General features: G+C 36.9%; 1 protein-coding gene and 1 non-coding gene across 6 annotated transcripts in view; both read left to right on the top strand.

The window, feature by feature from the left end:
* The window catches only part of CHM (CHM, Rab escort protein 1), a 192,403-nt gene that overhangs the window by 121,719 nt on the left and 48,820 nt on the right, over window positions 1–21,864 (top strand). For all 5 annotated transcript variants that reach the window (XR_002340851.1, XM_021080640.1, XM_003135219.6 and 2 more), the window contains exon 9: window positions 13,058–13,135. Coding sequence is in view for 4 of the 5 variants with exons in the window: in XM_021080640.1 (XP_020936299.1) it covers window positions 13,058–13,135 (78 nt within the window). In the remaining variant the exon portion in view is untranslated. The remainder of the gene's footprint in view (window positions 1–13,057; window positions 13,136–21,864) is intronic.
* On the top strand, window positions 19,987–20,066 carry MIR361 (microRNA 361). Its single transcript, NR_038563.1, has one exon. It is a non-coding gene; the product is annotated as a microRNA 361 (primary transcript).

Genomic DNA, 21,864 nt, shown 5'->3' with positions numbered 1-21,864 from the left:
ACAAGGGGGAGCCAGTGAACATTTATATTTTCAAAAAGCCTTTGATAAGATTTTATACCAAAGACTGCTTTTAAAAAAATGACCTCTCACTATGGGGTTGGGGATAATGTTTAGTCATGCATAGAGATTTAATTTAAACACAGGAAGGAAGGAACAGATGGTTTAAATGAGCTCTTAAGTTGCATGGGGAGATTTTTACAGTAGGCTCTCCCAAGAATCAATGTTTAGGGGTTTTTTTTAAACATTTTTATAAATGATTGGAGAGTTAGCATAATAACTCTCCCTCCCTGCTGCTTCCCAATTTATAGTTGACACTGAGAGCATATATATAGTAAAATACTAAGCTGAAGAGTATTAGCTGAAGGACTGTTTCATAAGGGAGTGAGAAAAGGCAAGAGAAGGCAAGAAAATTGCATGAATGACTGTATCCCTCAGAAGATGGTTTGCATGCATTTTTCAACCCATGAAAGGAATCTGGGAGTCATTATGTAAGGATCTCTGAAGATATTTTCTTTGGGTATTCTTGTGTCTGCATTCAGAAAGACCTACTTAATAGTGGACATAGTCATGAAGGGCATTAGAAATAAGAGTATCCAATTGTCCTGATTCAAAATTGGTACCTCTTTACCTGTGCTATTTGTATAATTTGAATTTTGAAGACTAGGCAGCAAACTGGATGAAGGGTTTGAATAATGAGTATAGAATGTACAGACTGTCAAAGCAGAAAAAGAGTCTAAGAAAGGAGATTGGAGATTAATCAAAAGAACTCTTGTGGAGAGCATAAGTTGGTTTACTGTAGGCTTATTCACTGTATTCTGAAAGTTTGAACAAAGGGCCATCTTTTGAATTTCAAAGATCTGTGGGGCTTTTTGGGGGGATGGGGGGCAGGGGAGCCCATGCCTGAAGAAGTTCTTGGGCCAGGGATCAAACCTGATCCACACCAGTGACACCAGCAGATCTTAACTGCAAGGCCCTCGGGGAACTCCTGAAAGATCTGTTTTTAAATGAATTTACTTTAACATATATGTGGCAAATGAGGATCATGAGGCTGTCGGCCTGAATGTTCAGACTAAAAAGTTCCATTTTATTAAGAGCTTAGTTTAAATTATAAAACATTTAAGGAATAGTCAGGAAACACCAGACTTACCCATCAAAAGCTCCAGTGGTATCATTGTAATAGGCTATAGTGAAAAATCATTGAGTTGACATGCCGATTCTGGCCCTTATACAAACCAGGGAGCCATTTTACACAAGAACTGTAGTGCAGAACCTAGGTTGAGACCCAAGCTTATGAATTGACCCCCCAATATTTTTTGAAGACTTTTTTTAAGATTGAATGATGACTTGTATTCTATAATTTATGCTAATTTATTCTGGGCCTCTGGGGCAGTTATCAACACAGATCTGTTTCTGTCATCCAATACATAGTTTTATTGTGACTTTTCCTATAGAAGGTTAAATTTGAGGACAGCTGGAGCAGCTGGGGTGGGGGGGGGAAGAATATATCATCTACAGAATGTCACCAAGAGCAGAGGAAGCTAGATATATGGCTAAGATCTATAAAATAGAGGCAGGCAGTTTTCAGGAGTGAGTTTCCTGAAGGATATGTATTGCTTTTTGACAGCTTTTTCTAACTTAAACGTAATGATAATGCCTTCCTAGAGTGACAGCAGTGCCTAAAGGACAATTCATCTGCCCACAACCTTTTCAATGAGTGTGAAATTTGCATCAGAAGACCCATTGGACTCAGATACTTGGACCATATAATTTCTTGAATTATCAACAACATTGTGGCCTTCCAGGTCCATGGTAACTCCTTGAGGGCACAGAAACTCTCCGTTTGTTGTGTCCTCCTATGTAGAAATTAGTACCCAGAGTATTAACTGGTGATTTTGATGAATAGTCAGGAGGTGGTAGTTTTTGAGTTATTAACTCTAATAACCACACCCCAGGTGGAAGAAAAGAGTTTCTGTTGAAGCCCTTTATCATGCTGCCCAAATAGGAGGACTGTATCATGCTTGAACATTTGCATTTGGTTGTTAACACTTTTCAGAGGGAAGACTGTTCTCATGGGTATTTGCATTACCTTAAACTTGTCTTCAGGAGGACTTCTCCCTGCTACATCTAGGCCATCAGCAATTTTTCCAGATTTATGTCTCAAATATATCCCTAGTCTCTCTACTTCATCTCTATTGCTACAAGCCTGCTTTAGGTCTCCATCATCTCTTGCTAGTGTGCTGCAGATGTCACTGGCTTCCCTCTTTACATTCTTGCCCCCTTAACAATTATCTAGACAGAAGCCAGGCTCATCTTTTTTTTTTTTTTTTTAAATACAAATCTGATTATGTCACTGCCCTGCTCAAAACCTGCTGGTGGCTTCTCATTGTATTTAGAATAAAACTCAGTCGTTACCCTGGCCTTTGAAGCCCAGCACAGTCAAGCCCCTGACTATCTCTGATCCCATTTCATATGATATTTCTACCTAGTCAGTATGTTCCAGCCCCATGGGCTCACTCTCTCTACCTCAAATACATCTAGTTTCCTATGGGGAAGGTTTTTGAATGGACTAGGTACCTAAGTTACTTAAATTGTGTTAGAAGAAACTACAGGCCTTGAACACCTGGAGGCAGAGTCTCAGTCAGTAATGGCAGTTTAGCCTACCAACCCCACAATCTGTAGTCATTGTCCCCTTTGCTATAGAAGGTGATAGCTAAGAGAAGGCACAATTTATTGAACATTTATGATGTATGCTAGGCACAGAATAAGCACTTCATAGGCATTAACTCATTTAATCCGTGCAACAACCCTACGTGCTAGATAAAATTATTACCCCTATTTTATAGTCTTGAGAACTAAAGCATAGTCACACAGCTAGTAAGTTGGGAAATATGGGTAAGTACCTAGGCAGTCTGACTCCAGATAACTCCAGATATAGACTATGGATTTCACAACCACTTCTAAGAGCTGATCTCTTGATCTGTGTGAAATTTGTTCATCATGATTGAGATTAGATACTTGACTTTTAGTGACCCTTTAGTTTTGATGATCACTGCTTGCCAAAAAAAATTCCCTTGGGTTCTATCACCGTGAAAAATATCAGCTTGGGCTTGCCATTTTGGTCATACTGGATCGTTGTAAATGAGACCATGTCGTAATAGAGCACTCATGTCAGGTATTTTTGTGTTTGTGTTTTGGTTTTCTTTCTTTTTTGATGGTCTTGCTGCATAGTCTAAAATTTCATGGTAATGAATCCTAAGAACTAGCAAGGGATGAAGCCTGGCTTGGGATTGTTATAACTGTTTCCTAAGGCTGCAGGAATCATTTGCAATTGCTCTCAAGAAAGCATTCAGTTTTGGGCCAATAAGGAGTCTGTGCTGAGTTGGATGACAATAGCTTGAATTGTTATGGGGATATTGGGTAGAATGGGGAGGTGATGCAACTTATATGGCTGCCCAATTTCTTATACCCAGGAAACAGACCAACTACAGCAGAAATGCATCATTCATTTCTGATAACTACTATGTAATCACTCTCCTTCTCCCTACTTACTGCTAAAAGAAAGTAGGAAAAAAGAAAGAAAAAATGGAATGGTAGTGTCAGTAAACACTCAGCAAAGTAATATAAATATGTAACCAGTAAAAATAATGTAGTAGTATAAATATGCAGTATGAATATGTAACCCATAAACATGCTATATTCTATATAATATATATTAAAAGTGTGTGTGTCAACAGCAGTAAGATGTTTGGGACCCCTGTGTATGTGTGTTTTAAGTATTTAAATATAAACACACATATGTGTAAGCCTCCCCACACAGATTTTTTCAGACCAGCAAGTACTGGGTAAACATGATAGAAAACTCAGTTTATTACTTTAAATGTGGTGCTCTGATAAATATATGTCTGAATATATTTAAAAATAAGTAACAATGGTTGAACTTTATACTTATATGTAATCACTAAAGTTTTATTGTTTCTCGTGAAACCTAGACTTGCCTGAATACTGTTGAATGGAACTGCTTTATCAGTACAGTTTAAGCTGAAATGTCACTAAATAAATACAGTGACAATCAGTGGTCACTCAGAATTCTCTTGTCATGGACATTTTTTTGTCTGGTTTGTTTTCAGTGGCATTTGATAAAGTGTTTCAAATGTATTTCTGTAGTGACTTTTTTTGGTAGTGTTAACCTACTGTATTTAGTGCATTTGTAGATTTTTAGGTGAGTCCCATAAAACATATACTTGCTTTCCTCTAGGCTCCATAGTACAACTCCAGAAGGTAGATATACAGAGCTGTCTTACCAGGCGTTATGTTAGGCCCCAGGATTAATGATATGAACTGTACCAAATCTGGGACCTGACTGGTGTTTACTATCTTTGGTAGCTTAATTGCCCATCATTAAAGGCATGTTGGCCCTTGGATCACTAGGCTGCCATTTAGTACATTGGAAGAAAATGTGTGTCTTATAGAACCTTATTACCTTACAGAAAAATTAATGTTAAAGTGACTCCCTTCTACTAACAGAACTTTTTTCTACTTGAAAATCTCTGGCTTACCAATATGTATTTTATAAATCACTTTTTAAAATGTGAATTGCAAAGTATTCACAATTTGCTAGGTACTCTAAAGATGGGTACTCCTATGATTCTTTTTTTCATTTTTTAAAGTTTTATTGATATATAGTTGATTTAGATTCCACATATAAGTGATATCATAAGATATTTGTCTTTCACTGTCTAACTTCACTTGGTATGATAATGTCTTGGTCTATCCATTTTGCTGTGAATGGTAATATTTCATTATTTTTTATGGCTGAGTAATATTCCACTGTATATATGTACCACATCTTTATCCATTCCTTTATCAGTGGACATTTAGGTTGCTACCATGTTTTGGCTATTGTAAATAGTGCTGCAGTAAGCATTGGAGTGCATGTATCTTTTCAAATTTTAGTTTTCTCCAGATAGATGCCCAGGAGTGGGATTGATTGCTGGATCATATGGTAGTTCTATTTATTATTATTATTATTATTATTATTATCATTTGCTTTTTTAGGGCCACACGTGTTGCATATGGAATTTCCCAGGCTAGGAGTCAAATTGGAGCTACAGCTGCCGGCCTATGCCACAGCCACAGCCACAGCCACAGCAGTGTGGGATCTGAGCCACGTCTGTGACCTACACCACAGATCCTTAACCCACTGAGCAAGGCCAGGGATTGAACCTGCATCCTCATGGATCCTAGTTGGGTTCATTACCACAGAGCCACAACAGTAGTTCTATTTTTAGTTTTTTGAGCAACTTCATGCTGTTTTCCATTGTGGTTGCAACCAGTTTGCATTCCCACCATGGTTATTCTTATTCTGAGTTTATATTCTATCTAAAATGAAGTCACACAGTAGTTCCCTGGTGGCTCAGTGGGTTTAGGGATCCAGTGTTGTCACTGCTGTGGCTCAGGTCACTGCTGTGGTGTGGGTTTGATCCCTGGCCTAGGAACTTCCACGTACCATGGGTGCAGCCAAAAAATTAAAGTAAAATGAAGTCACACATTAACTACTTAACATATACAGATAGAGAATTAATAGCTGCGTTTTGGGAGATAAGAATGTGTAGAAATTGGGGAATTATTTTACTCTTTGTAATGATCTTTACAACTTGTCAGGAATTAGAACAACTCTAAGAGTAACTTTGTCACCATGTTGCTTTCCTTCATAATGCTGAAAATGATGGTACTGACAGTGAGATGGATTGTATGATGATTAACAGAGAAGCCGCTGGGGCCAGATCTCCTGAGTTTTTATTCAACAATACCATTTATAAATGACCTGAAGCAAATCACATGACCTCTTGTTGCCTCAGTTTCCAAATTTGTAAAACTCCGCCTCATAGAGCTTTAGAATACAATGTGTTAATACATGTAAAGCTTCTGGCCGGTAGTAAGCACTCAATGCTAGCCATGATGATTATTTTTACTGTTTTTGTTGTTACTGGCTTTGTGTCCCAAAGACCAGTGTGTAGCTAAGAGTTACTTCCTCACTTCTCATGTAGTTATCTGCTTCTCATGTAAATAAGTGTTGAATGCAGCTCTCAAGAACAGCTTGTGTTTGTACTTATTACCTACTCAAAAGAGTTCCTCAGTGGCTCATTGCTACCAAGTAGCCCTCACCTAGCCACAAATATTTTTTAAAAAGATTTATCATGAGAATGATTGTTAACATTACACAAAGGAGTCTTCATCAGTTACCTCATTTCGCCTGGTACTTTTTACAGAGCATTTGTTTTTGTCACTTGAGCATGGGATTCAAGATAAAAATACAGAGGTAAGAGAGAACAAATGCCACTATTGTGAGCAACACATATCTCCCCTAAAAGGCAAGGCTGATGTGGGAGGGAAAAAAAACAATGAAAAGTAGTATGAAAAACACATATACATAAAACTTTATGGTTTTGCAGTTACAGAAATTTATAATATGTATCAAGTCATTCTTTCCAGGAGCCCAAAATACTTCCTGTGTTCTCATTTGAAATTAAGCGAAGAGAGTTCCTGTTGTGGCTCAGTGAGTTAAGAATCTGACTGCAGTGGTTTGGGTTGCTGCGAAGATGCGGGTTCAGTCCCTGGTGCAGTGGGTTAAAGGATCTGTTGTTGCCACAGTTGTGGCATAGCTCTCAGCTGCAGCTCGAATTCAATCCCTGGTCCAAGAACTGCATTATGCCTTGGGCGCAGCCATAATATTTTAGACTTGTGGCTGCCAAGGGGGAGAGGGAGGGAGTGGGATGGATGGGGTGCTTGGGGTTAATACATGCAGACTATTGCCTTTGGAATGGATTAGCAATGAGATCCTGCTGTGTATCACTGGGAACTATGTCTGGTCACTTATGATGGAGCATGATAATGTGAGAAAAAAGAATGTATATATGTATGTGTAACTGGGTCACCATGCTGTATAGTAGAAAATTGACAGAACACTGTAAACCAGCTATAATGGAAAAAAATAAAAATCATTATATAAAAACAAAAATAAAAAATTAAATTAAGATGAAATTTGTTGGATTATCATGACAGTGTTTCATTATTGGGCATCATCCTCCCAAACCAGTTCTTAACATTCTTTACATTCTTATGTTTCTTCTATATAGTATATGTCTACTGTTAATAAATCATATTTTTGAAAACCAGGTAATTTTTTGATGGCTTACTGAAATAAATAGTTGTAGATGCCTCTATTGCATTTTATATTTAAATGTATTTTTCAGAGACCCCATTTCCTGTAAAAGTTTCATAGAAATTAGTTTTCAAACGAAAAGTTTCTTGATAATATATACTAATGTAGCAATGTGTTTCATAAACAAGTGTAATATATAATAAAAAGAGGTCTTTGTAGAAAATTCATTTAGTTTTAGTTAAGTGAATTTCTTATGCTTTTGATACTATAATAGTCTATGACATAATGTTTTATGCCTTTTTAAATCTTATATAATAACTAATTTTGAACTTGATCCCCTTGTTTTTCTTGGATCTGGGAAGATACTTAATTGTTTTTCCCCAAAGGGGGAATTGATGTGTGTGTGTGCAAGCACGTGTGTTTGCATAAGCATGGACCAGTCTGACTGAAATGAAAAATTCCATAGGTGACTTGGTAACAGCTCATCTATAACTACTTATGAGGAAGTTGAAAACACTGGCGCTACTACTCACATGACAAAAAGATTTCCCCAGGCAAATGAGAATGCTAATTGTGTGGTTCACACTTTTAACTTGCTTGTCCATTTTGGGGTCTTAACCTAATTCAGCCTAGTTATTTTTAGTGGCCAGTAGTATTTCATGTGCATAGTATCTCCTTCAGTATCAATAGGATATTGATGGTGAAGATGGGGCTATTTGTCTCAATCACATCAATTTCACTGTACCAGTATCCCCTTACCATCAATAGGAGTCAGAATACCACTTGAGAAATGTAACTGAACAGTCCAACAGAAAGATGACTTCTAGTCCTTTAGAATCTGTTGAGTACAGTGTCTCAAATAGTACCAGGTGTACCAGTGCAATTAATAAATACTGTTCCATAATTTCATATGTGACTAGGGGACAAGATTAGCAAGAAGGGAAGCTATTTTGTAGCTGATGTCATGGGTAAAATTTGCAGTCTAAAGGGTTTCCAAACACATGAAATTTTGCTTGCTTGTTCTAATGTGCCATTTCTTGTATTCTGAATTTCTCAATGGGACAAAAAACCCTGATTTCCTCATTGTTCTATACCAGAAAAATTTTTACCTAACCTAATTAGCCTGGTCATATCCACTAAAATGCTGAATTTAGGATATTATAGCATATTTAGAGAAAGTCACTTATCTCTATCACTCATTTATATTTTTCATTATAATCTGATTATGAAGTACTTTAGGATATTTCAGAAAGTACAAAGAATCATATAAAGACCACCCATGTAACCACTCACAGTTTTGCCAGATCTTAACTTTTTGCTATATTTGCTGTCAATATATTTTGTAACAAAACTGAGCAGTTGAAATCTTTAGTATAACTTTCACTCTCTCCCTTCCCAGAGATAACTACTATCCTGAATTTGGTATTCATAATTCCTTTAAATGATTGCATACTTTGACTACATATGTGTTATCCATAAATAATATATGGTGTTATTTTGCATATAGTTTTGAAACTTTATAAATGGTATCACTCTGGGTATATTCTTCCACAACTTGATTTTATCCCTCAATTTTTGTTTTTACCATTTATCCATGGTGATTGATGGCGGTGTAGTTCATTCATTTAAATTGCTTATAATATTCCATAGTACACTGTGAGAGATTAAGCCAGCTGTACAGTTAGAGGGTTCAGTCCCAACAAGACCACCCACACTTCTGAAACAAGCTGCAAATTTGGGTGATTCCCAAAACCACCCTCAGTTTTGATAATTCATCAGAAGGACTCCCAGACTCACTAAAAAGCACTTACGCTCACAATTATGCTTTCTTAAAGGAATGGGTATAGATTGAAATCAGTCAAGGGAAGAAGTGTGCAGGATAGAGTATGGGGTTAGGGGTGGTTTCCAATTGTGGATCTTTCGGTTGTCCTCTCCCCATGGAGTCAGGGCAGTGTTATTCTCCTGGCATTGATATATGGCAGTATGCATAGAAGAAAGCTAACCAGGAAGCTCAACTGAACTTTAGTGTCCAGAGTTTTCATTGTAGCTCCATCACTACTCAGGCATGGCTGATTTGCCCCTGGGGCTGATCTCAGTCTCCAGCCTCATGAGAGGTTGACTGCTACCACAGTTCCCAAAGCCTCTATGCTAGATCACTCTTTGGACTTTATAGCATGGCTAGTCCCCACCCTAATACTACCTGGTGTGGCCAGCCCTCACCCTAAGTCATATTGTTTGTCTGGTGACCCAAGACCCACAGACAAACAAGGACACTTCTTTCAGGCTTGGCATTCCAGGGGCTTAGAGATCACCTCCCAAAAGCCAAGGACAAAGGCCAAACGTCTTTGAGGGCCAGGTTAAATTCTTCATTTACACATATGAATACACCACATTTTCTTTTGTTTATTATCCTCTTCATGGACATTTGGGTTGCATGTTATGTAAATCAAATAGTACCTATATTATTTATTTAATTAATGAATGCTTTGGTTAGCTTCTTTAGAAATATTAACTTGTTTAATTCCCAGAAGAATCCTATATGAGATACACACTATTATCCTCATTCTACAGATGAAGAAAATAGGATGCAGAGAGGCTAAATACCTTGTTCAAGGTCACATAGACAGAAGATGGAAAAGCTGGTATACAAACTCAGGCAGTCAGGCTCCTTCCTCATAAACACTATGTTATGCTGCCTAAAAAATGTAGCAACAAATATTTTCATAAACATCTTTTTATACATGTCTGAGAATCTTTGGAAGATTTATACCTGATAATAGAATTGCTGTACTGTAGGGATATGCATCTTCAACTTCATTAGACACTGCCAAATTATTATCCAAACTGAAACTGATATTTTTCAACAATTTGTAAGATGTTTGTACATATCTTTCCTGGTCTGTGGCTTTTCACCTTCTTTTGTTATCCAGATGTTTATAATTTTAAAATACTCCATTTTTTCAGTATTTTTTCTATGATTTTGCTCTTTATATCTTATTTAAGAAATATTTCTTTCCTGTGAGCTCAAATACATGTCCCCTTTTAGAAGCTTTGTCTTTTATATTTATGCCTTTCATCTATCTGGGAGTTATTCTGAATGTGGTGTAAAGCAATTGTCTCAAAACCATTTTTTTCTGTGGTCTATTCTGTCCCCGCTGGTCTGTAATGCCACCCCTGTCATAATCACACCCATATATTTATAGACCGTTTTATTAGTTCACTATTGATGCCATAACAAATCACCATAACTTAGTAGCTTAAAACAACACAAATGTGTTATCTTATTGTCCTGGAGGTCAGAAGTCTAAAACAGGTAGGTAGGGCTGCATTTCTTGGGACTCTAGGAGAAAATCTGTTTCTTGTCTTTTTTAGCTTATAAACGCCCCTGTATTACTTGGCTTGTGACCCCCTTCCAGGAGTGGCATGACTCTGACCTCTGCTTCCATCTTCAAATCTTCCCTGACTTTGACCCTTCTGCTTTCTTTTTTTAAGTACCTTTCTGATGACATTGCAGGATAATCTAGGATAATCTCCCCATCTCAAGATCCTTAATTTAATCATACCTGCAGAGTCCCTCTTGCTGTATAAGAGACATATCAACAGGTTCCAGGGTTTAGGATGTGAACATCTGTGGTGGGGACATTATTCAGCTTACCACAGTCTTGTTTCTGGGCTTACCATCATTCTTAATGTTACAAGTCATCCCTTTTAAGCATACTCATTTTTTTTTTTCTTTTTACAGCTACACCCATGGCATATGGAATTTCCAGGCTAGGGATCAAATTGGAGCTGCAGCTGAGGCTTATGCTATAGCCACAGCAATGCTGGATCTGAGCTGCATCTGCAACACCACATTTCATGGCAATGCTGGATCCTTAACTTACTGAGCAAGGCCAGGGATTGAACCCACATCCTCAAGGAGACTACGTCAGGTTCTTAAACCACTGAGTCACAATGGGAACTCCATAAGCATATCCATTTTATAACCACTACCTCATAGTTCTACTATCTGAATAAAGTTGTAGGGGAATCTAATCCTGCTGTTTGTTGTGTCTTAATTCTCACTCAGGATGTGTTTCTTTGTCTGTTGTATAATTTTAGATTATAAACTCATCATAAGAAGATTGCATCTGTGACAATCTCATGTGGCCTGGGGTGAGGTCATATTGCTCCAGAAAGTTTTAGCAACTGCTTCCAACGAGTTTCCAGGGATACTACTGAAGTTCCTGTTGTGGCTCAGCAGGTTAAGAACCCAACTAGTATCCAAGTATCCATGAGGATGCAAGTTCAATCCCTGGCCTTGCTCATTGGGTTAAGGATCCGGCGTTGCCATAAGCTGCAGCATAGTTCACAGATGCTGCTTGGATCTGGTGTTGCTGTGGCTGTAGCATAGGCCAGCAGCTGCATCCCCGATTTGACCCCTAGCCCGGGAACTTCCATATGCTGTAGGTGTGGCCCTAAAAAGAAAAAAAAATTCCCCAGGGATACTACTGACCCAGAGCCACTTTTCCTGATGTTTTATTGGTTAAAGGTTTCTCGGATCATGTAGTAGTGTAATTTCAAATTTCCAACCTGTGTGAGGCTGCTTATAAATAGAAAGGCATAATCTTCCTCCACACAGGGCTTTATGTAAAACAATTTCCTAGGTTTTCTCTCTCTTACAGTAAGTGGATTTTCCCCCTAGATCACCTTTTACTGAAGTATAGTCCTTTAGGGATCCAGATGTTATTAGAGACTATCTCATTCTCTGTTCCCTATCTTGTTTGGATCCTAAGGCTTCCCCTTTCCCTATGTGGGCATTAAAACCCAAACCTGGAATTCCCATTGTGGCGCAGCAGAAACAAATCTGACTAGGAACCATGAGGTTGCAAGTTCAATCCCTGGCTTCTCTCAGTGGGTCAAGGATCTGGCATTGCCATGAGCTGTGGTGTAGGTCGTAGACGTGGCTTGGATCTGGCATGGCTGTGGTGTAGGCCGGCAGCTATACCTCCTATTAGACCCCTAGCCTGGGAAACTGCATATGCCATGGGTACAACCCTCAAAAGACAAAAAGACCAAAAACAAAAAACAAAAATCCCAAACCCTTAGATTCATGAGTTAAGCAAATTCCTTAGAGCTTCTGCAGCATTAACTCTCGTGCTTACTGCTCTAGTTTTCAGTTCCCAGTTTAGCTTTTGCTTACTTTTATGGTAAGCAAAATCTCCAGTCTTCCCTTGTTTCTTCCTTAACAGTTCTTTGTGGTCACTTCTGTTGAGGGGTCTTATCCATCACCTCTTGAGGCTATTTGTAGTCCATATATCTTAGATAGCCAGTAGCTGGTTTGGGCTGGGGATAGCTGAGCTCTGCTTGGGGACTGTTTTTGCTTGGTCACAATTCTAGACTTCCACATTGTATTAGCAGTAGCACCTTTGCTGTATTAAAATATTACTAATCTTGAAGTTCCCTGATGGCTCAGCACGTTAAGGATCCAGTGTTGTCACTGTCATGGCTTAGGTTACCGCTGTGGCACAGATTCAGTCCCTGGCCCTGGAACTTTATAAAAAAATATATTACCAATCTTATTTCTGAGAGATTGTTAATACCATCATAGAAAGGATAATACATTATCAAAATCTTTTTTTAAGATAAATGTATTAAATGTTAGATATGTAAAAAGTATTATATTACCCTAATTTTAATCTCAAGAATTCTATCAGGGACCTGTTGTATAGCATAGAGAATTCTACCTGATATTCTGTGATAATCTATGTGGGAATAGAATCTACAAGAGAATGGATGTATATACATGTATAACTGAATCACTTGTTGTACAGCAGAAATTCTCACAACCTTGTAAATCAACTATACTTCAATAAAACTAAAAATTCTAATTCTCATTTTCCTCTTCTTTTCTAGGATGTGTGCAGTGTTTGGTGGAATCTATTGTCTTCGCCATTCAGTACAGTGCCTTGTTGTGGACAAAGAATCTGGAAAGTAAGGATGATATAAGTAACCTTCCTATATTTATACCCCAAGCACAGGTGAAAATGCTAAAGTCAATTTTTCAAAAATGATTCTTCAAATATCCTCCTTGGTATTAATAACATATCAACCTTGATTAAAAGTAATTTGTGTTTAGGTCCTCCAGAACAAGGAAAGTGAATTTAGAATATAGAAACTAAATTAATTTCCCTGCAATATGACTATAGCTCCTGATCATCCAAGCTTGGAAGACAAATCATTTCAGCTGCCAGGGGTGGGTGATGAGTGATGTTAGTTTTCCTTGTGGCCTTACCTCCTCTAATTGATTTTCATCGGATGACAACAAAGCCCTCTGTTATTGCATTTTTAAAAATGGAGCTCACCTAAAGACTCATCAGATTAATCTCTGCTGATAATGCATGTCATTCCAAAAGAAAAGACTTTAATGAGTTTTTAGGTAGATTGTTGTCATAAACTATGCTGCCCTGTTACCTGAGGATAAATTCTTTTACAACCATATCAGGCCCACAGGTTGTTTTAGGATTGAAATAAGAATGTACCTGCTTTTAAGGAAAGTTGAACACAATCTATTTATCTGTATATTTTTACATTTCAATTATGCTTTTCTAGGATTTATTATTTTTTACTAAAATATGCTCTTTTCTAAATTACACCAAATTGTATTCTTCAATTTCTGTGTTTTGCACTGAAACTTAAATTGGGTCAGCTGGATCAACTTTTAGGAGGTATTTAAATTGCTATGTATTTTTCTATGTTCTTAAGCATTTACTGGCCTTTATCTCTTGTATGATCTTTTAGGGCTATATAAAGAAATAGTTTATTGTTCAGGTCACAAAATACCTTAATATATTGAACTGGAAACTTAAAAATATAAGTTTTAAGCTGTTTTTTCATTTTACAATAGTTCTGTGTGGTCTAAGTGGCATAAAATGTCTGTTAACTTCTTATAGGCCAGTTGTAGTGCAATAACTAGTATTTTGAGATATGGGGGAGAAACAGTTTCAGCTAGAGCATATAATATTTAGACAGTGGATTTGCTTTAGAAAAGTAATTCTCTAGTATAAGATAGACACGTATTTTAAAGGCTTATAGTTTACTTTTAACACTTTAACAGAAAGGTACTACCTACATGAAACATGATAATTTACAGTGGAAAATATACCCTGAAGGTTCAAGATATTCATATATTGATGCATGAAGGGTTCTGTGGAGGTTCATGAAGCAATAGTTGTCTTTATGACTCTTAGAGTCATTTTTCCTTATACATTCATTTTGAAGCATGAGCATGTTCCCATGATGGAAAGCCAGATAATGAATTGCTTGTTTTGTGCTTATTTACTTAGATCCTTTTACCTTTTGGGGGCCTCATTCCAGTCCTACATGTTACTCTTAGTGATATGAAGAATTTGCATGCCTCATGTTTGTTTTTAAAAAAAAAATAGATATGTTAGTACAGTAAAAGCATCTGTTGAACTAAAGGCTACATTTACCTTAATTTTGTCTTAGTGTTTATTACAAACTCTGAACAGAGAAACTCTTTTTCATGGTCTTCTGCAGATTTCAATTGCAACAGATAGTTGAAGGCTAAGGATCTAAAGAACAAAGTTTGGTAGTTTTCAAATTTTAATGTGCCTCTAAATCACTGGGTAAACTTGTAAAAAAAATGCAAATTTCTGGGCCTCACCCTGGGGAGTAAAATTGGATAATGTGCTTAGAGCTGAGCCAGGGAATTTACAGTTTTAAGAAAAACTCCCAAATGAATAGAATATAATGTATGTGCTCCTTAGATAACACTGAGAAACCCTGATCTGTTCAGGATTTAGCAAATGATACTTTGTTCCATGATGGACTGGGACTCCATGTCTTAATTCATTTCTTTTATTTTTCTTTAGAAAGACCTCAAACATAATAACAATTATTGTTTAACAGCTTGTAAGGCATGCACTGGTCAGGTAGCCCTGGAATGAAAGAAGACCTGGAACTCTGTCACTGCCATGAGTGACAGTGGGCAAGTCACTTTTCTCTAGGACAGTTCCTTTATCTGTAAGATGAGTTAGATGGATTCTGCAGATTTTCCTCCCAGTAATGATGCATGCTTTGATTGAATTACTGGAAGCACCTAGAAAGTACTTAGTTTTTCCTTAACATTTAGAAATAAATTATCTTAAAATGTTTTATATGCCCGGATATAGTCCATTTGACTCACCTATTAGGTAATCTTCAGTCCTAGTGAGAAATTCAAAAAATATTTCAACTTGCCTACTTTAATGGATATAAATGAAATAGTGTAATCTCTACTTATGCTATTTATATTTTACTAGAACCTCAGTTTTCCAATGAGTATCTTCCTTTTGTCCATCTTGAAATGTTTAAGATATAGCCCTTTTGTATTCTGCATATGATTCTCATACTGGAAAACTTTGTAAACCGCAACTGTTTATTTCCTTAATAGTAGGACAGTTTTTAAAATTTGACATTCATTTATAATATTCATGATATCTATAATCTCACTATACTAAATTGCATAAGTAATCTTTAAAAAGTTTGAGACAACCAGTACTTCAGAATTGTAAATTAGTATCTTTGTTAATAATTATGAAATTTATAATATTTTTGCTTCTTTAAAAATACTCATGCTATCAAGTCAAATAGTCTATTAACATCTATAGCTAGCATTGATTGAAGTTGACTCGGGCTAATGTATCTTTCCCAAACACTATTTTGTCATTCAAAATCAAATAATTGAGAGACCTACCTACCAATAATACATGTTTTATCAGGACTTGAGTATAAAGTGAGGGATAATTTTTTGAGGGAAAAATCTTGAGCTTATATTTGGACATATCCAGCATACATTTCTTTTTAAGCAATCTAGTTTAACTCAAACAATTGTTTATTCTAAGTGTAATTGGTATATTAATCAAGGGATCTGGAAAGGTTTACATTTGTCTCCTTATGGTCTTAGATAGCCTTTTCCCTCCTATTTTTCTATATGGAACACTTGACATCTCCTTTCCTCTTTGGCGAAGTTAAGAGCTACTTGTGCTTCAGGTATAAGGTCTACCAGATTCCACAGACTAGATCAGAAACTTCTGCTAGCCCCCCATCTTAGGTCTCCTTATATGATTGTAAATTCCCTGTAAGAAAAGGCAGGATCTCACCGCTGTATCTCTAGAACCAAAGCAGGTTCCTATCAACCATTATAGTCAATAGCTTTGTGTTAAGTGAATGAATGAAGATTAAAAACTGATGATAGCCCTTTTTGTGCTTTTCTTTTCACCTTTCATTGAGGAAAGCTGATAGAGGCAAAAATGATCATAGCATTGAGTTTAGTGTGGTGATTGCACATCAAAGTATCGTATACACTTTGAGAGAAGAAATAATGGAATGTGTAATTAATGCAACCTTATTTTCAGCTAGATCTTATTGTTCATTTTTGTTTAATTTGCTCGTCCAGAGAGCCACACTGACTGTGCTCTCTCTGCTATGTTATCTTCAGAAGATATAGGTATCAGTAGTTCTTTTCTATACCCTCTCACTAAATTCTAATACTGAACCCATCTGTTGACTGTTTCTGGAAACACTGAATGGTCTATTGAGCAGCTTTCTTTTCCTTTGCTGCAGTGCTGACCATGTAAAACTAACTGTAAATTAGATTTGGCCATTTAGCAATGTAGTATTTGATATTAGGGTAGGATATGGATGACCTTCATCCAGATATGTCTGTAACCAATAGTCTGAATCTAATTACTTCAGCTAGTGCTCTTGTGAACTTCAGCTGTCTCACTAGATTTCCTGCTATTACTATTTCTTGGAGATACCTATTTTTTTCTCATGTCAGGAATAACTGTATCTTTCCCAGGTACTTGGAAGTTAGTAATGAATAGTATGTTAGATCAAATGTGAGGTAACTGATTCTTAATACCATTCATCATTGTAAGAAAATCACTGAATTTCTGATTTTAGTATGTCCCATTTGCAAAATGGTATTTGTAATATTCTAGTTATTTAAACTCCACCAACCCAAATCCTAGCTGCTATGCGGATAGAGATGAATAAAACACGGGATCTTGGAGTTTCCACTGTGGCACAACAGGATTGGTAGCTGCTTGGGAGTGCTGGGACACAGTTTTGATCCCCAGCCCAGAACAATGGGTTAAGGATCCAGCATTGCCACAGCTGTGGCTTAGTTTGCAACTGCAGCTTGGATCTGATCCCTTGCCTGGAAACTCCATATGCCTTGGGGTGGCCAAAAAAGGAAAAGAAATTTAAAACAAAACAAAACACAGGATTTTGCCCTTGTGTACAAAGAGTGTAGGTTGTAAAGTCAGAGAGGTCTCGATCTGTACCCTGGTTTCACCACTTACTAGCTGAGTGAACTTTAACAAGTTGTTTCACCTCTCTGTGCTCCAGTTTCTTTATCTTTAAAGTAGGACAGGACAGTACCTATCTCATTCGGTTATCATGAGTATTAACAGATAAAGCTTGTAGAAACCACATAGCAAGAACTCAGTACATGTTAGCTAGTAGCAATTATTAATGTAATGGGTACTTTGGAATCTCATGGAGGAGATATATCGTGAAGATCCTTGTATGCTATAGTAAGGAGTTCAGACTAATCGATGGTAGTTTTAAGTGGGTGAATAACAAGATTAGATTTGTTAATTAGAAGTTAGCAATTCTGGCAGTGATTTGGAAAAGGTACTGTGATGGAAAGAGATTCTTTACCTGCAAAAACAGAAATTCTGTATCTTGTTTCTGTCTTTACACTATTCACATACATGGGATACTTCCATCATTCAGTCATCCATGAAACAGGTATTACTTGTTATCTGTGTGCCAGGCACTGGAGATACAGCACAGAATGAGACAATAATGGTCTTTGTTCTCATGGAGCTTAGAGTCTACTAGGAGGCATTAAAGAACAAATAAATTAATGAGATAATTACACATTGAGACTGGTTCAATATGCAGATCTTCTCTGTCCCTCCCTGTGTAAAAAGCTTCAGTGACTTTGTATCACTTTAGGATGAAGTCTAAGACCCTTTTACATGACATGTGAGACTCAGGTCTGGCCTTTGTCTGCCTTTCTCAGTTCATCTCTCTTCCCTCTCTGCTTCCATTTAATTGTCAGTTAACACTGAACTGCTTGTGGTCCCCTGTACTTCTCTTACTTGCTTCTGTACCCCTGCACACGCCATCCTTCTGCCTGAAATGTTCTTCTTACACACTTACTTAACTGATTTTCATCCTCTAAAAGCAGCTAATGTATCACTTCCTCCAAAGAGCATTCCCTGATACTCTGTCCCTCCCTGCCCAAGCTTCCACCTCTTAGGACAGTGCTTGGAACACGGTTGTTATGCCACACACTTATGTCAAACAAATGAACTGCCAGTTTACTAGCAGTCCCTTGTCTTATTAGACTTAACAAGAGTCTAGGGCAGTGTCAGTGGAAATGGAGAGAAGAGGCTAGTTTCAAGAAGTCTTTATAAGTTGAAATCAAAATTGAGTAGCAAATTAGATGTGGGAAGAAAGATTCTGAGCTAGAGAAACTCTGTAACTGCTGGTCTGCCATTAACTGAGATTGGGATTCCAAGATGGGGGAGCAGGTGAGGAGCCATGATGAACTTAGTTTGGGGCGTGCTAGGTTTGAAAAGGATTTGGAGTCTATCCAGAAGTAAATAGATAATAGCCAGTTAAAAATATGGATACAGAGCTTGGGTTTGATTAGAGCAGGGAACCATAGGTTTGGAGTTAAAATAATCATGTTTGAAACTCTTAGGGTAGATTTTTACCCAAGAAGCATTTTGGAATGGTTTCGTCAAAGAGGTAGCATTTGAACTAATGTGTTTGAGAAAGCATGGAAGCACATAATCAGTAGGGGGCATTATTTTGTTTCCTTCAGTGACTGAAAATCTAATTTCCTTAATTAATATATTTTCCCCTCAATGATTTCATATGCAGTTTATGCATTCCTCATCATAAATGCAGTTGGCATATTAATTCCGAAGATTATAGGGGATGGAGACCTGTTTGATGTTATTTTTCTCTTCTGAGCAACATACCAGATAAAGAGTTTTCATCTCGCTGATTATTTTCTTCCTTATCATCATTTTTCTATTTATATGCCCTCATGTCATTGAAACAAGAACTACATAACTGTTGTGATTTGTTGATTTAGAAAGCTCAGCTCTAAAAATGTTTTGTCTGGCTTCAGTGATTCTTATGATCAGTTTGATCATTGTGTTCCTGTAACTGGGAACTCCTATCATGTTCCTCCTCAATTTACTATTTATGAGGCTCAGCAAGGCCCTCAACTAAATCCAGAATGCTGTTAATCTTTAATGGCTTTCTCAGGTTCATGTGGGAGGGGTGGGCAGGAGAGTATTTTAATGTCTCTGGCAACACTGTTTCATTTTGTTGTTTTCCATTACTTGAATGTCATCTAATTTTTATATTAAAATTAATCTTGATAATATAAAGTCTTAAATCTAGGTCCCAAATCAATATTCCTTTCCTCACTCTTCTCCCAATTAGGCCCAATATATGACAGAAAGTCAAGTATCTGAGGGGAAGACAAATCTTATCACTTACTTAAATGTGTCTTGGTTTGAACAGCTTTGCCTAGGCCTAGAGCCTTAGTACTTTAGAGTGAAACTATCAGGTAAGTCGTGTTATTGCTATCTACCTGACTGACTAGGCATATGTGACCATCACTTCAATTTCTGCAGAAGTCAGTATTTTTTCTGTAACAATAGTTCTTGACTTTTCTCCACCTAGCACAGTGGAAAGACACAACAGTAGCTGTGGCATGCTCCACGGTGATTCTTCCCTGGGATTTGGGAGCTTATCAGAATCTCCAGGGGTACTTATAATTTGAAAAAGTCCCCCAGGTGTGATTCTGATTTGCTTCCTCCTCCTCCTCCTCTGAGAATCACTGATCCATCTAGAAGCTTCAGCATAAATAGGCACATTTATTGGCATATTGTCTTTGCATAGTTAAGCTTGCTGATCTCCATGTACCCATTCTACCCTTTTGAATTGTCCACAGTAGTTCTAATATCATAACTTCTGAAACTAGTGTCGACCTGTCACCAAAGCTGTAGCAACCCCCAAAGCAGCCCGGTTAATGTTTGGAAACCTTCACGCAAGCAGGTCTCCCCAAGCTTTAGGGCTAGGTTTAATTGTGTGGTTTATTTAAATAGGAGCAGTTTGCAAAAGATTTAGGCTGGAGTCCAAGATTTGTACTAACATTGCTCCCTTTCCCAATTTGACTCTAACATTTTATGGTGAAAATTTTCAACTCTATACCAATATTAAAAGAATCTCAAGATGATCACCTATGTATCCACCACCTAGATTTTGCAGTTAACATTTTAATGTACTTGCTTGGTCATGTGTCTACCCAAATATTCATTCCTCTATTCATCTATTCACCATTTTTAAGCATTTCACAATAAATTCCAGATATCAGTACAATTCCCCCAAACACTTTAGTATGCATATCATTAACTAGAGTTTAATATTTGTTTTTGGTTTTTTTACTGATGTTAAATTTACATATGGTAAGGTGCCCAAATCTTAACTGCTCATTAGCTAAATGTTGACAAATGATAAATCTATATAACCCAAATCCCTGTCGAGATATAGAAGATCTTAACACCCTCTTTTTTTCTGCCCAGATTATTCCCTCTTGACTTTCTATAGTCTCTGAGTTAAACATAAGAAAAAGGCTTGTCAGTGTTTCCAGGACAAAATAGGGATCAGTGCTTAATGATGGATCAGCAGATTTCTCTTTTCCCTTGCCAAAGTGCCTTGTATTTTAAATTGCATATGAATGTTTTAAAACAGGGAGACAGAGTGAGTAACATGCCCTTCAGTTTTTAAATATTTATTTTGGAAAATACTATAGGTATAAATACCTTATATCTATTTAATTAAGTATTTTATGAAGCAAGAGCTCTAGTTTAATCAAATGTAAGGAGATATGCATAGAAACATAAATGGGGAAGAGAAAGGAAGAGGAGATGAGATGGGGGAAATCATATATATATTAATATAACATGAATTATTATGTGGTTAATGATTTAAAATATATTATGTATCTAATATCACAAGAAATCATAGTCTATCCTGACAACAGTGGCATACATTTATTCAGGAATATCAAGTATATTATAATCTGCCTTTAGGAAATATACATTAAATTCTTCTTGCTGTCGGTCTTAGATATTTGTCATTTTATTCTTAATGCCTTTATTCCTGGTAAATGACACTTATTTGGCTTATTTTTAGAGTGAGGTAACATATTTTCACTTAATGCCAGTATATTTAAAATATGGTATGTTTGAAATTATTTGCTTGTATTTTATGAGGAGCAACACATAAGTGTATTTCTAATAAAATAATTGTAGTCCCAAAAGAAAAGCTGTGACAAAAGTAAGTTGTGATGTTTCCATAATAAAAAGATATAGGAAACATGTATCCATTTGCATATGGTTTCTGAAATATTGCATACTGGCTTTGTCAGTGCTGGTAAGTCCATTTCAAGGATGTTGCCCTTAGTCCATTAGTTTGGATAATGAGCCCTATAAAGTACATTTATAACTTGTGGCACTGCAAGGAGATGGATTCTAATTTTCATCCTTTTATCTAGACACATTGAAAGAAGGTCAATGGAGGGTTCTATATGATTCATTGTTCCAACACATATCAGATGA

This window comes from Sus scrofa, chromosome X, assembly GCF_000003025.6.
Source record: "Sus scrofa isolate TJ Tabasco breed Duroc chromosome X, Sscrofa11.1, whole genome shotgun sequence".
In the NCBI taxonomy this organism is placed as follows: Eukaryota; Metazoa; Chordata; class Mammalia; order Artiodactyla; family Suidae; genus Sus; species Sus scrofa.
The sequence above is the reverse complement of the archived record's forward strand: the minus strand, read 5'-3'. Positions and strand labels throughout refer to the sequence as shown.